The 16,507-nt window shown below is 48.0% G+C and overlaps 1 protein-coding gene across 1 annotated transcript in view; it reads right to left on the bottom strand.

The window, feature by feature from the left end:
* Window positions 1–16,507, bottom strand: part of SPOCK1 (SPARC (osteonectin), cwcv and kazal like domains proteoglycan 1) — a 470,120-nt gene that overhangs the window by 85,263 nt on the left and 368,350 nt on the right. The window contains exon 6 of the mRNA XM_008513818.2: window positions 1,091–1,205. Within this exon, the coding sequence (XP_008512040.1) occupies window positions 1,091–1,205 (115 nt within the window). The remainder of the gene's footprint in view (window positions 1–1,090; window positions 1,206–16,507) is intronic.

The raw sequence follows: 16,507 nt of genomic DNA, 5'->3' as shown, positions 1-16,507 counted from the left end.
TTACATAAATGAATCAGGCCAAAATGCAATGAGCTCGGTTTTTTGGTAATCAAGAGTAATCTGTGGAGACTATTTGTGACCACACTGCTTTACGGTTTACAATGCCCTTCCATGTCCTGGGTTAAATCTCCCAAAAAGCCTTTTAACACACTATTCCCATAGTTAATGCCGCAAACAGAGTTAAGACTTGAGCATCTTCATCTTTGTGCACTGGAAAAGACAACACAGCTCATGAAGAAGCACCTATTCACACCCTATTCACCCTCCTCCATTACAAACAGCTGCTGGTTTTAGAAGACACGTGTGTGCATGCACACCCCCCCACACACACACGCGCACACACAGACATGTAGCATTTTCCATGGAACATCCGGCTAGAACTGAGAAAGCCCAGCTCCACAGAAGGCAAATGCAAACTTCTATATCGGGTCTCATTAACAAAGGCTCAAAAAGGGGTTGAGACCAGTGGGACGACGTTACATTCTCCATCATGAAAACATCCAAACATGCCTAACCTTTCCTGCATTCTCAGCCATGGAAGAGACACCACTGCCCCGGGGGAGGTGTTCTCCTTTCATCTGTCCCCTGGCTCTGCACTGCATTCCAAGCAGAATATATTAATAAAGAAATGCTTTTTGGGGGGAATACTCTCCACTGTTGTGACATCTCTGCAGTCTCTGTTTGAAATTTGGGCTTGAGAAGTTCAAAGGATTTGGAGATTAGAGTGCAAGGAAGACCAAGATGTACCCCAGGGCATGCCCTCATCTTAGATGCTGAAAAGCCCGCCCTGCCTACACCACAGCCAATTTGACCTCTAAAAGAACCTAGTGCATATCTTGGTCTAACAGAATTATTTTCAAAGACTCTCAGCTCTTCGTTTTCTTTTTAATGGGAGCTGAAGGCGGTTCAGTTTAGAGTCCCTAAACAAGCTGTCGTACTTGCCAAGTGAGTGCCCCCAAGCCCCGCCCGCCTGGGCTGAAACAGCTCTGTTAAATGCCAAGTTCCCAGCCTCTGGGGCAGAGCTTGGTCACATCAGCACCCCCTGACCTCCCGTCCCTCCTTCAGGGAGTCTCCTGTGACCCCCGCTCACCATTCTTCTCTGCCTTGTGTTTTGGAGGTTCCGGCTCTGGGAGGCATGGACAGGGCCCATCACAGAGGGTGGTGAGGCTTTTGCCAGTAGAACAGGCGTGGAACTCCAACTTACACTGCAAAAGAGAGACAGGACAGGCCTTCAGAATGCAGCCAAGCAGACCCCTCTCCTTGGCTTCCTTAGGAAACAGCCAGCGCCCCTCTAACCACAGTTAGGCTTACAGGAGCAGAGACAGAGAATGAAGTTCATCCAGTTAAAAGCCTGAATTACAGAATACCAAATAAGAGATGGCCTTTTACGGTTTTCCAAATGTATAGGATGACGTCTAAAAACACTGCAGAAGCACTGGGAGGCTGACTTTAATCAATGATAAACAACTCTAATTATTCATAAAATAAAAGTATTAGTATGACACTTAACATCTGTGGAGTCCCATAGGACCCACCAAGACCACCCCCGCACAGCAGAAGGCTGCTTCTCCACACTTCCTTACTCCCACGTGGGGAAGCTCTGCCCGTGTAGCACTCCTGGTCCCTCTCAGCTGCTCACACGCTCTTCCTGGGGAGGAAGAGTAACAGTCTCTCTCCTACGTTTGGATGGTACATGCGAGGCCCAGCCCCTTCACCCTGGTAGCAAGTGAGGAAGGGAGGCTTTTGCTTCAACTGTCCAAAACCTCAGTTTCACACAGTCTCCCCACCCCCTACCCCTCGCCTAGGATGCCTGTGGCAGTCTAACAAGCCTGTGACTGGCTGAAAGTGTCCACAGAATTCTCAGATTCAATATTAGAAGCCCCAAAGCCACACCCTCTTGTTGATCCTTTATCAATAACAATGGCATTTTGGCCACTTTCCGCCAGCTCTTTACTCTCAAGTCTCAGTTGATTCAGAACACAAGAAGAACAGAAAGATGTTACTTATAGATGAAAAAGGCCACAACAATTAGTAGAATTTTTATTATTCTTATGTTATAGAATAAGAAACTGAGACACAGAGAGGGTAAACAACTTGCAAAAGATCATGATGCTCACAGGTGTGGAGCCAGGATTCAAAGCCATGTCTGACCCCAAGGATAAGCACCTACGGGTCGCACATCACTATTTCTGTCACGTGGATGGGCTGGAGAGAACAGACATCCTGTCCTGTACTCTTAATTATGCAGCTTTGCTATTGGCTTGGGTCTGAATTGTCTGAGAGTTCCCTCCCTTCTTACCTTCAAGATTCTCGAGATCAAGGTCTGTGTGTAATCAGTCCTCTGCAAAGGCCCACGGGCCCAGGACCATGTTAGCATCTGGTGGAGGTTCAAAGGAAGAGGAGATAGGCAAAATTTGCTGAGCACCCACTGTGCGTGGGGGATCTTTTAGAAGAAAGAAAGGAGGAGATATGGTCCCTGCCCTTGGAAAACACAAATGCATACCTTTGAAAAAGGCCACCAGCGTCTGCAAAGCAACACATGAGTGCAGATGAATACTGGCTCATTGTGAGAGGAGGAGCTATTCAGTCCCATACCGATTACAAACCAAGGGAAATAGTGCTTTCAACCTGGTGCTAAACATACCGGAGTCACTCTTGTGTAACTCCAACTGTCACCCACACAGTCACTGGCTACCCTTGCAGAGATGAGCAAGTCAAGCCTACAGAGGGCTGGCTTCCTCCTGATGCAAAATCCCCTTCTGCACAAATTTGTCAGATGTCTAGATTGTGCCCAGTGTGGTAGTCGGAGTTGTGGGGCTACTTTAAAGGAGGTCATGGCCTAGGCTGCAAACCTCAGCTCTCTTGATAAGGATGCAAAAAGAACATGTCCTTCTAAAGCCACGCAGACGTGACCACGAGGTGAGGCGGGATACATGTGTATGTAGGGATGCAGCACCAAAGAGACCTGCAGGTGTAGCACGTGCCTGCAGACACTCCAAAGGGATGCAAGGTAAGCCAAGCAGAACACTGAAAGGTGGAAGGTGGGTCCCTAGTATAAGAAGCTTCTTTTCAAATAGCATAGCAGGGGCCAGCCTGGTGGTGTAGTTGTTAAATTCATGCACCCTCCTTCGGCAGCCCCGGGTTTGCAGGTTCAGATCCCAGGTGTGGACCTACACATTGCTCATCAAAACAGACTGTGGCAGCATCCCACATACAAAATAGGAGAAGATTGGCACAGATATTAGCTCAGCAACAATCTTCCTCACCAGGAAAAAAAAAAAAAAAGCAGCACAGCATATGTGCACATGTCCAGGCTGGAGAGAAGACCATGGTGGCCAGCCCCGCCACCTCCTTCTCCCCTGGGCTAGTTCTCTGGAACAATCCTCAGTTTCAGACCAGTGGTTCTCAAACTATTTTCTCAACAGAATCCGCAAAGCTAATTTGGGAGGAAACATATATTTTATAAGTAAACTTATTTTATAAAGTTAAAAATTATTACATTTACTTACTAGAAAGCCTTATCATACTGTTACTGTGATTGCCTGTTTGTGTCTGTGATAGATTATAATATTCTTCCCAAACATTCTCTGGCCTCTCCAAAGAGGAATGTACATTTCGCTCATCACCCCGTGGGAAAGTTGACTTCCCCTTCCTGATGACATTGGTTTTGGCCACATGACTTGCTCTGGCCAGTGGATTGTGAGTAGCAGTGATGCAGGCCAGGTTTGAGCCGATGTTTTAAGACCCGCTGCTTGGGTTCATCTCTTGCTCTTTTCCCTCTACCATGAAAATGACATGTGCCAGATAAGGGCTGCTCCTTCTGCCTGGGACCCAGAAGGCAGAAGACACGCAACAGGGCTGAAGCTAACCCACAGTCAACAGGCAACATGAACAAGGAATGAATGTTTGCTGTTGTGAGCCACTGATGCTTGGGGATCATTTGTCACCACAGTATAATTCAGCAAAAGCTGACTAACACAGCAACTGACTTCCCACCAGACCATTAAGTACTTAACATCTGGAAAAGGCCTTAGTCACTGTCTTATCCCTGGCATGATATGACACACATATACTCCTGGCACATAGTAGGCCTCTGTTCTGGCCACCAGGAGCTACCAATCTGCCTGCAAAGGGGAATGCAGGTACTGGAGCTCAGTATTCAAGAGGTTCATGGTGAACCATCCTTGACCCGCACCTGCTCCCTGAGCCCTCTTTTAGAGCCCCACCTTCCACACTCTGCCTTTCAGCCTCCCTGCTCACCTCTCTCCATCACTGGAGTCAGAGTCTTGTCCATCTGCTTCTTAGATGCCCAGAGCACCTGTTCCCCGGGGTGGCCTTTCCTCTCCCAGGGGCCCCTGTGGACTGTCATTCTAGTAACTCAGCTCCCTTGGCTGGCCCAAGGATCTCCTCTCCTGTACAGCCACTGTCGCAATCTGTGGGAATGATTAGGATTATTTTGGGCTGGTTACTTTTAAAAACTGCTGACGGGAAGGAAACTCTGAAGGGTGGAATTTGCTTGCCCTTTGTTGAGAGACATTTGCATTTGTGAAGGAAGTCTCCATCTGTGGGGGTGTCTCCCTCTCTGCACCAGGAGGAAGAGGGGATGACCTTATCTCTAGAAACTCTTAATGAGGAAGGCAAGGACTTAAGTCTGCATAATAATCTTACTCTTGTTTACTGTACTTGTCTGGTAACCTCATGTAACTGACTCCCCCCACCACCAACATCCTCTTTTGTCTTTAGCTAAAGATAATATTTAAGGTGGTTGCTTCAGCCATTTACTTAATCTGATCTGATTCTTATCTAAAGTTATAGGACCACCCAATAACCAGACCCCACCTGCACTGATACCATTTTAATGACTTTTTTAACATATTCTTTCCTTTGTCTTGTAAAGAGATAACTCACATACCTATGCCTTAAATTTAGCCCTACCCTCAACCCATGTTTGCAGCTCTTACTGCCCATGGGTCCTCTCCCCATGCTATTCCATACTCTTCTCTGAATAAAAGAGCACTACTGCCTGACCTTGTGAGTCCAAGAAATCTTTCTTTCGACTCCTCGACTCACCAAGCCCACATCAGGAACAGCTGGGCCGCTTCTTTTTATCTTCCAGGACAACATGCGGCATTTGAATGAAGCTCAAAGGGCTAAAATTCCATTTTCTATAAAGCTGCAAACATGCTATTTAGAGACACACATACATGTGGTAAAAGATGGTGGTGTGAAAAGACACAGGGAAAAGATGGCCGTCTACAAGGAACACCTGGGGCCAGCAGAAGCCAGAAGAGAGGCACAGGACAGATCCCCTCACAGCCTCAGAGGAACCAACCCCCCACCCCTGATTGCACACTTTTACCTCAGAGCATAAGTGTCTGTTGTTTAAGCCTCCCGGTTTGTGGCACTTTATGATAGCAGCCCTTGCAAACAAATACACCTTCTACCAGACTTTTTTTTTTTAAAAATGATAGTGTCTAAGGAATGGAAATGGCTTGTCTTCAGTTTATAAAGCAAGATCTTTGTGCCAAGATGGCTCAGTTCTCCTGGAAAGAAAGGAAAAAACATGGTACAGCAGCCTCAGAATATGGGACAGTTGGACATACAGAACTCGGCCAAGTTACACTCATGCCCAGAAAAGCGGAAACAGGAAAAATTCCAGTCTTTATATTGATTTGCTGATAAAGCAGTTAAATAAATAATTAACCATAACTATGTAAAAGAGGAGAGTCGAGAAAGTAGGAAATTAGTTAAGGACTTTTATTTATTTATTTTTGCTGAAGAAGATTTGCCCTGAGCTACCATCTGTTGCCAGTCTTCCTCTGCTTTGTAGGTGGGTTGCTGCTATAGCGTGGATGCCAATTAGTGGTGTAGGTCCTCACCTGGGCTCCAAATCCAGGCTGCTGAAGTGGCGTGCGCCAAACTTAACCACTAGGCCATGGGGCCAGCCCCCCCGGCCCCCGTTAAGGACTTTTAAACATTATACTGGAACCCATATTCATACAAACACAAATATAAACATAAGTACAAACCCTGGAAGCTTCTAGATCCCTTGACCTGTTGGAACAGAAATGCCTTCCCCAATCATCACAGAAACACAGGAGACAGAGAGAGCCAAAGTTTTCACGAACGGGCAGAAATATTAAAAATGTTGACCTACTTAAAAATAAATGTGCTAGCAGATTTCCCAACCAATCTTTCCTTCCGTTTGCATAACACACCAACACGTCCGAATGAGTGAATGTTTTCCTGCAAACGGCCGGTAAATCTTTCTCTTCTGTGACTTGTAAAGAAAAACTAATAACCTCTCTCTGGTCCGCTGCTCTCGCAGGCCTCTACCACACCACACGCTTCGCTTTGCCTTGCATGCTTTGGGTATTATTTTTAACATTTTATTTAAATTGCTTTCGCCACTGTATTTCATCAACCTATCATCTATTTTTAAGCCAGACTGTTGACAGTTCACAGTTGACAATTTTGTTCACAGTTGATGAATTCTGATTTGTTTTTATTCCCCTCAAATCACGTCAGAGAAGTAGGGGATGATCCCACGGCTCTGCTGGCTTTAATGATTGGGCCCAGAGTGAGTGGCTGCTGGCTGCACAGCTTACCCCTGGTGGACGGTGGAACAGCGTCTGTCTCTGCCCAGGCCTGGAGTCTCTCAGGGGCATCTGGAGGGAGCCGTGAAGAGAAATAGGGGAAGGAGCTTTGGTCTCATTCAGAGCTTTATCAAACGTGCATTCAGACATGTGTTCCTTTTTGCATTCAATGACTATTTATTGGACAACTACTGTGGGCCACGCCCTGGTCTAGGCTCTGAACCAACGAGACAAAGGGCCTGTTCTTATGAAGTTTATATGGCAGGTGCTGAGGAGGGCTGTGGAGAGACACAAAGGGGAGTAAGAGACAGAGAATAATGGAAAGGGGATGGTATATTATATGTGGTGATCAGGAAATCTTCTGGCAAGATGACATACATCTGGGCAGAGAACAGAATAAAGTGAGCCATGAAGCTGTCTGGGAAGGGGGGGGGGGGGGGGCGGTTCCAGGTAAAGGGAAGTGTAAAGGCCCTGAGGTGGAAGATGCTGACTGTGCTTGAGAGAGAGCAAGGAAGTCAGTGTGGCTGGAGAGGAACGAGCAGGGAGGAGGGTGGAAGAGACCATCTCAAATGAATTGCTGGTTGGCCTTCTCAAGAAGGCTTGTGTGTGACTCCGGGCTCAGCCTTTGTTCTCATTCATTCATTCATTCTCTCTCTCTCTCACACATACTTTTCTGACTTCAGAGTTCCAAAGAAGGCAGAACCTTAAACTTTAAAACTAAGTTGCTAATAATGTGAAAAAGGAAAAGCTCTTCTTTCCAAAATAATGCTAGCTAAATAAATTTAGAAGAAATGCTAGAGTTAGAAAATCATCATTTTGCAACTCCATGTTTAATAATTGAGTCAGGAAAGGATCGTTTGATGTTTACTAAAAACATTGGGAGAAAGTTATTGAGGAACAGGACACCTACATGATCTCAAAGGGTCACCCCACAGAATACCTAGTTTTTACAAGAGGAAAAAGTACATTTTTAATAAAAATATATGGCAGTCACCTCTTACTTAACAAAGGACCAAGGAGCCAATTTAGTACCACCAGTAGTGGGACCACCTGGCAGGCACCTGCGCATGTGCTAGAAAAGGAAGTACACAATAGTGCCTATGAGGTATTGGTGCCAAAAACGCTTACCCTGAATCTATTCATTAGGAAACAAATCCAAAATTGAGGAAATTTTATAAGATAACTGCCTGAACTCCAAAAATAAACAAAAAACCCTTGGGGGGAGCAGGGCATTGTTCTAGATTAGAAGAAATTAAATAGATGAAACAAATTCAATGGCTGAGACTTGACTGGATCTTGAGAAATAATTATACAAAGCTATAAAAGACATTCTGGGGAAAAATTGTGATTTTAACGTGGACTTTATATAAGGTAATATTATTGAATTGTTGTTCCCGTAGGTGCAACAATACCTACTACACCGGTGGTATAGGAGGACGCCTGTTTTCTTTCGTAGGGGTGAGGTGTCACGTCTGCAAATTATTTCTAAATGGTTCAGAGGAAAAAGTGCGTATGTGAATGCAAAAAGAGAGAGTGCAAACGTTGCATAACGTTAACAACTGCCAAATCTTGATGATGGGTATACAAGTATTTATCGCATTATTCTTTAAACTATTCTGTATGTTTAATAATCATTAAACCAATATCTACGGGGGGAAAACGTAACTTGCTTTGCCTGGTGGTGCTAGGAAAATTCTTCCCAGAAATCACTCCTATTTGCTCCCTGGAACAGCTCCCTCTGCGAGCCCACCATCCATCTCCTGCAGTGACTTTTCTCCTGCGCTTCCCCACCAGAGGGCGGGCTCTTTGGGGGCAGTGAGGAGCCTGTTGCCACTGTCTGTGGCACCTGGCCCAGAATTGTAAAGAGCAAGTCTTCCACGGGGATTTGTTAGACAAATGATTGAGTTCTCCTGAAGCACACGTTCTCTTAATCGATGTAGGCACACGCCGATGAGGCGCACTGCGCTGTAGCGTTTTCGGTCTTGCAAAGACACCCTTTCATTTTATGTATGGGGGTACTGAGGCTGGAGGAAAACAGGCATCTTGGCTGAGGTCATTCTCTTAAGTAACTTCCTTACCTTCTCCTGACCTTCTTTATCTTGTCAACAGTTTAGCAAACCGTTTGGCGAATGAGGAGGCAAATTTCAGTCCCGTTCATGTACAGATCGTCCCAGGTTTGCTTTTAGAGGTGAGGATGAACAAACTTTCTCTAATTTGTGTAAGAAAACCAGTAGAAAGTCCTGCACAGGAAATACCAAAGGAAAGGGGTAAGACTCCAGGCGAGGGAGCCTAAGAAAAAGACGCCGTCTCCCAAAAGGTGGGAGTTCATGGGACCAGTCACAACTCTGAGCCCACTGCCACAGCCTTTGACTTGCGGAGCCCTCCATGCGATGCATCCAACAGTGACTCGACTCCAGTGAGGAGAGCCCCCCTCCGCCCTGTACACCCTCCAGGCTCATCTCCACGACTCCCAGTCCTGGTCCATGCTTTCTGCTCCCCAACATCACACTCCAGGGGCGTCCTTGCCTCACCTCCGCTGCTTCTCACTTTTAGGACTTTGCCTGCTGTGCGCTCTGTCTAGAATCCTCTTAAGCCTGGGTCATCTTTTGAAATTTGAAATCTCTGTGCGAGTTTTCCTCGATCTGAGATTTGGGGCAACAGTGCAGATCAGGAAGGACTTGGAGTTCCCAGGCCCTGCTTCCCGTCAGCCTCTCAGGGACACGGCAGACTTGGTGGAGGAAGGATTGCCAGGTACACATCAGGAGAGGTGGGACCATGCACAGCCTCATCAAGCATGGCCGGGAGGCAGCAGAGTCCCAGACCCAAACAGGCCCTGGAGACAGGAACAGGTGCGTCCCTCCCTGCACCCCCTCATCTTCTTCAGGCCTTTGCTCAAATCTCATTGAAGCCTTCTCTCAGAATGCTTTTAAAATCACAACAGGCATTCCTGACCCTCTTAACGCCGTTTCACTTTTCTTTTTCATATATAAAACCTCTCATCTTCTAATATAACGTATACACCTCTTTTTGTTTTATTTGCTGTTTTCTATTTGTCTTCCTTGCTGGAATGTGAGTTCCAGGAAGACAGGGATCTTTATTTTGCTCACTGCTGTATGCTAAGTGCCTAGTGCAGTACCCTGCCCATGGCAGGTGCTCAGTAAGGACATGGTGAGCAAAGGGATGAGCGAACACAGCAATGGCCTGTGCCAGGTGACCGGCAGACCAGCCTCTCCACCCCAACCCCAGGGTTTGACTATGGAAAAGAGCTCAGACTATTGGCAGGACCCCAGGAAGGAGGCCAAACTCAGGAAATGATGGAACTCAAGTTTCCTCCCAGCCCTGTAGGAAAAGAGCTCCAGGGAGAAATGAAACTGATGTACATCAGAATGAGGAGGCTCCCCCACTTCACACCTTGTGTGAGAACAGAGATTCGGAGCTTGCCTCCTCCTTGCTGGCTGGTTCCCCTCCAGGCAGGCCTCCCTGGGTGGCGCCTCTGTGCCCCAGGGCCATCCTCTCTCATGCAGGTCCCACACTGCAGGTATTTACCTGTTTACATAGCTGCCTTCTGGAGGAAATGTGCATTTTTGTCTAGAAGTACTTGGCACACAGCAAGTACTTAATACGTTTGCTTATTTATGGGATATACCTTACATAACACTACACGAGAGCTGGTGTTGGCAGGTGCATTTTGCAGATTAAGAAGCTGAAACCTCGAGAAAGCAAACGACTGCCTCAAAGACACAAGGCCAGTAACCGGCAGATTTCATTCTAAATGCAGATCATTCCATGTCTCCCTAGTCCGCTACTGTGTGTGGTGACGCACAGACTTCTCAACAGTGAGGGGTGTGGCAAAGCCTTTCCTGACATCGATGATGGCTGAATGAAGAGGCAGAGGATACTGAGGACTGGGGACAAGTGCGGGGCTTGGGAAATAGAGAGAGGAAGGTAGGCACCTGCTGGAGGTGGCTAGGATGCTGAGCTGTAGCGAGTGAAATGCAGCCAGCTGTCCCTTTCTCCCTAAATTACGCCAGATGAAACCTTTGCTTGTCAATGGCACTAGTGACAGTGATGTTGTTCAAAGTCACTTTAATTTGTTGCAGTTAGCTAAGATGCCTTACAGAAGTCAAGTGATTAGCCAACAGACCTGGATAAAATGATGTGGGCACTTCCCTTTGTGTTTCAGAAACCGGTGGCACCTCCCCTGGAGGCGTAAGGGCCTGCAGCTATTCCAGACTAACAGATAGACTGTCAATCATTACAATGGGGTTCTCCTGAGCAAAGCATTTTCAGGAGCTGGCAGTCCAGACTGGTCCAGCCAGGGCGTCTGAAAAGCACATCAGGGCTCTGAATCTGACTCCCACCTGATAGTAAGCATCCTGAGAGCAAAACCTGGACACCGGTAGTGCTCGCATCCCCCAGGGCCAGACGTAAGCCCCACAGCTCGAAAGCAGGTAGAAAGGGCTTGCTGAAATTAATTAATTAATCATCTTCCCAGCATCTCTAGGAGGTGAGGGACTTCCATTCCCATTTTATAGATGAGGAGATAAAAAGGTAAGGAAGGAAGGAACACAAATAAGAATGAAGGGAGGAGAGAGGAAAAAAGGAAGCAGTCGAGGAGGCACGGCAGAAGGAGAGGAGGGGTGAAAAGTGAGAAGAAATACAAGGAAGGGAATGGAGACGCTGCAAGGGTAGGAAGAAGCGGAGGCCTCCAGGAGAGGCTCCAGGAGGTGGGAGAGGCGGGGCGGGAGCAGGGGCCTCCCTCACAGGCGTCTCTGGCCCAGCCTGGGTGTGTGGGCTCAGGAAGCTCTAGGAGAAAGGAAGAGAATGTTCCGAGGTGCTGGCACTTGCTTAAAATAAAAATGTCTCGGCTGCTATAAATGCCCTTGGGCTGCCTGTCTCTCTGGCTGTCTCGGCTTCCTCGGAGGCCCCTGCCCACGCTAAGCCACCTCTTCCAGCCACCCGTCCCCCGGCACCTCTGGGGCAGTTCCCCCCACAGACAGATTCACACGACGTGGTCGGCAGGGCGCAGAGGCATCTAATTTCTATCAGGACTCTCACTCTCCAGCTGTGACGATGGACAGGGAGAGGCTTTCTGCCCAGGCTCCGGCTGCCTGTCTCCCTGCATACCTCGAAAGGAATCTGACATGCAGGTCCCACTGCTTCCTGGAGGTGAGGCTCTGAGCAATTTGCATAACCTGTCCACGTCTCCCTTTCCTTATCACTAACCCAAGATAATCCCCCCTGCAGCTGCCAGGGGAATAGAGTGGATAACTAAGGCACCCCAGCATTCCCGGCACATGGCAGACAGTAAGTCTTAGAGCCTTCCTCCGGGCCTCCCAACCCTGCCTTCATCCTTCCCTTCCTCCAAGAGCTTCTCCACACCTAGTCATCTCGGTAAGATGCAACTTTGTTCGTGATACCCCATCCCAGCTTACACCCATTCCTTGTTCCCTGTCATCCCTAGATGAAAATAAAAATTTGAGCCCAGCAGAAAAGGCATCTGGTGACCTATGGCCCACACATCCCTCTCCCCTCCTTCCTTTGCTTCTGGCCTAGACACACGCCCTCTCTGCTCCAGAGAACAGACCCCCGAGCAGACAATACATGCCCCACTTCATGTGTCAACACTTTGCTTTGTCTGCAGCCCCCATGGAACTTGTGGTGGTGTCCCCGAGGGGATAGCCCCTTGCCCACCGCAGCCCCACTGCTTGCCCTGTACTGCAATGACAGCTTTCTTGCCCGTCTCCCTTAGGAGCCCCACAAACTGGGTGTTTTAATTCATTCATTTAGCCTCAATACCTAGCAAAGCATCTAAAAAAGAGCAGGCACTAACTAAACGTGGATGGACAAATAGACACGTAGGCAGATGAACGGGTGGACGACAGACAGTCCCACTTATCTTGCTGCCTGCCAAGCAATTCCACACGGCTCTGGGGTCGTCCTCTCCTGCCAAGTTGCCCACATGAAGGTGTCTCTCACCACACAACTCCAGCTTTGATACTCCTCGGCCTGTGAATGGCATCCGAGTCCTCACAGTCCACCAGGGGCAAAGCTTGGGCTGTCCTCCTCCTTGTCTGATTCTCTCTGCTGACTGGGAGACCAGACCAGAGACCCCCAAATGCTGACACTTTCCTCACATGTCCAGATTAAACCCAAGTCCTTGTTTCTGAGGCCCATCACCTCTGATCCTGATTTTGCTTCTCCAACAAGACTGCCCCAATCCTTCCACAGCTGTTCTCCACCCTCGTCCCAGTCCTCGCTTCACCCTGATGTTCCTCTCACCCGAAAGCCTTGCTCTTCTCCTATCCTGAGCCTCCCCTCTCAGCCCGACGCTCCTCTGGGACACTCTCTGACCACACCTGCTCCTGCAGACCCCCGGCTCCAGGCACATTTCCAACCTATACCACTCAAGCTCCACAGTCCCACGCCTGTGCCTCTCCTTCCCTCTTGTCCCCTCAGTGTTTCCTTCCCAATTATAACTGAGCTGCTGGACTTCAGGGCTTTTGTGTAATGATCTGCGTATCCTTCAGAGTAAAGCTACGGACACTAAGTATATTTGCATGTCCCACGGTGATGGTAGAAATGGCTTATAAATTCTTAATAATATATATAATGTTAACCACAATAGTCATGGAACCAGGCAGTGTGCTAAAAGCTTTACTGACACTTTCTCCTTTAATTTCACCCCAGCCTCTACACGACAAGAACTATAATAACTGCCATCTTACATACGAAGAAACTGAGGCACAGAAACGTTGTTTGTCCAGTGAAAACTAGCTCTAAGTTGCATGGCCAGAATTCAGACCCAGGTTATCTGACTCTGAAGCCTGTATTCTTAAGAGGGTGGTCATATGTCTCACGTCAAGATGTTTACCAAATTCAGAGCTGTGCTGACAACAATCCTTCCAGTCAGCCCACGGTGCCTGCAGGAACGGCTCTTACACAGAAAGCCAGGTCACACAAACTGTGGGGAACTCTCTGTGAACTGGACCAAGGGAGTGTGCCCTTAGGGTTACATTGTTCTGCATCTGGAAAGGCAGAGGGGTGGGGTCCCTCCCAGGTGTCCATAGGGCCCCTGTCATGATCCCACTGGAAGGTGGACTCCGTGAGCACAGGGATCTTGGTCTTTTCATTCACTGATGAGTCTCAAACACCTAGAACAACGCCTAGCACATAGTAGGTATCCTTATTTATTCAGTGGAGGAATCAATGAATGAGGTAGAAAACAAGACCCCTGAGGCCCTGACAGACCCATCACCAAAGAATGAATGAGTTTCTTGGAGCAATGAGGGAAGAAAACCACGGCCCTTCTAAGCGGCTGCAGCAGAGAGAGCACTCACAGCCACCCAAAGGTGAGGGGTGGGATGACCATGTCACTCATGAAGAGGAAGCTCGAAGTGAACAGAAGTCTGTGTCCGATCCGTAACCTCTACAAGCAGCGCGACACAGGCCTCTTCTGTGGCTTCAAACTACTTTTCTCCTGGTTGTGAACTCCTAAGAACTCAGGCTTCCTACGTACTTAATCCCTTGGCCTGAGACAACAGGGAAGCCACCCCTCCATTCTGACATCAGCCTGAACTATAATAACTGCCATCTTACATACGAAGAAACTGAGTGGTGGAAGGCTTGCCACCTTGGGTCCCAGGGTACCTCTGAGGGCTGGTCCGGGGACACCTTCTCTGTATTGTCTGCATTTCTTTTCATCACTAACACACTGTAGAGACAGGCTCCTGACCCTTGCTGTCTGAGATGGTGACCTCTTAGAGCCTCTGCATAAAAACCCCTCTCTTCCCTTAAATACAGTCTCCACAGATAAGGGAGAAGAAATGCTGAGGAGGAAGAGTAGCAGCAGATCTCTAGGGTGATAAAGAACCCATGTTGCATCTCCAGCAGCCCCTGACATTCTGAAGAATGAGAAAACAGATGCCAGCGAAGCCTCTCCACCGACTCTTTTCCCAAGCGAATACTTTCCAAGGCCGAAAGCAGCCATTAGCACCCACTGTGGCCTGACATAAGGGAACCATCACCAGCCTCAGTTTACATCTGCTCTTCGGCCCAATTTCCTCCTTTCTCCCCCTTCACTTGCTCTAGAAAATAAACCCCAATGCCCTGCTGAGTAAAGCCTGCATATGTTCATAAGAGCCAGCAAAAATGAAGCTATACATAAAGGTGACCAAAAATGCCAAAGGAGACTTTTGACCACATGCAACAAGATTAAGGTGATATTTTTAAAATGAAACAGTAACTTAAACTTTGAATTACTGCCTGATTTTACTGCTTAGGGATGAAAGACCCCACAGTGCTGAACGAAAAAGCCATATAACTCAAAGAGGATTTTCTTTGCTTGGCATCACCTCTGTGAAAAATACATTTAAGTAATAAAACGCCCCTGCAAGAGTTCATTCTCTGATGGAGCTGAGCTGTGAAACTGGTGAAGGCTGGACAGAGTCTGTCATTTTTCCTTCCTTTTGATTACACAGTTTTCCCCCAAATAGATCTCATCTCATTTCTCCTAGAACCTGAGGAAAGGTGAGCGAGCTAGACCAGGTGCCCAGTGAGGCCGACCCTTGTGACCATTCTGCCCCATGAGACAAGTGTGAGCCGATGTTCCCCTTGCTCATCCCAGGGCCAGAAATGTCTAAGTCTCATCATTCATGGGGAAGCCCCGCTCCTTTTCACTTTCTCCTGAGGCCACAACTACAGTGACCCTGAGATGGCCATGACTTGATACAGGCAAACTGACAAGGCTGGGTGAGGTGCAGGCACCTGATATTGCAACGTAGGTACCTGGCTAACTTCCTAGCCATGTCAGCCCCGGAGACAAAGGGAGCAGAGACAAGCCCAGCACTTGCAAAAAGCTCAGTCTTGTGTTGAGATGGTGGGTGGGGATGGTTATGTAGATAGATCCAAGCGGTAAGCAACCGGCACGGGCCCAGACAAGAGGGGCAGGAATAGGCACCCAGCTACAAGGAAGCAGACATTCAGGGACAAGAAGCCACTGGAAGTCCTTATTAAGATTGCAGGGGATGGAGCATTTAGACGAGGATGTGTCACAGCTATACAGGTGCTGAGGCAATGGGACACAAGGGAAGTGGTTGGCGCAGTTTTGAAGGTCAGTCAGCCTTAGATTTCCACCCTGGCTGTGTGTCCTTGGGCATGGAACGGGGCCAGCAAGGCCCCAGAGTCTGGGCTGGGCCTCAGTCTACAGAGGTCTGAGCAAGGCGGTGCAGCTTCAAAGATCTGGGAGCTCATTACACATTCAGTCCTCAGCTCCAAGCTTCACACAAGCCTTTCCCTCCTCTGATTTCAAAGTTAGAAAGTTCAAACTAGTCTCCTCCCACCCCTACCAAGTTTCTACTTGCATATTTTGATGTTAATCCAGAACCTGTGTTAATCAGGCCAAAATTCATTAACGAAGGCCAACTGTGATCTCCAGGAAGCTAGCTGCTCTCCATCTAACATAATTTGTGTTCATATAGCCAAGTGATTTTTCAAACACTCAAACACCAAGCTCTAGGGGGGACCCCCACGAACAAAATGCAACAGCTCCTGTTGCAAAGTGTGAGCTCCCTCCATTTCAGGGAATTCTGCGCTGCAAAGTAATAACAAGCACTCACATGGTGGCACCCCTCATCATGTCACTGCACAGATAATTAAGCTCATCAATTATCTCCTTCTCTTTGCTGCCTTCGGAGGAGGCCACTTGTGAGGCTCACGGGGAAGCCAATACATCAGCCACTCAAATCCCGTGGAACCGTACTGCTGACTCCCCAGGAGAGCAGAGGGCTTAAAGCTGAAGCTCTAGAATGAACCGCCCTGGGTTCAAATCCTCATCGGCTCTGGACTTCCTGGCTACGGGAAAATTAATTAGCCCCCCTGTGCCTTAGTTTCCTAATCTATAAGATGGGGGA

This window comes from Equus przewalskii, chromosome 13 (assembly GCF_037783145.1).
Source record: "Equus przewalskii isolate Varuska chromosome 13, EquPr2, whole genome shotgun sequence".
In the NCBI taxonomy this organism is placed as follows: domain Eukaryota; kingdom Metazoa; phylum Chordata; class Mammalia; order Perissodactyla; family Equidae; genus Equus; species Equus przewalskii.
The sequence above is the reverse complement of the archived record's forward strand: the minus strand, read 5'-3'. Positions and strand labels throughout refer to the sequence as shown.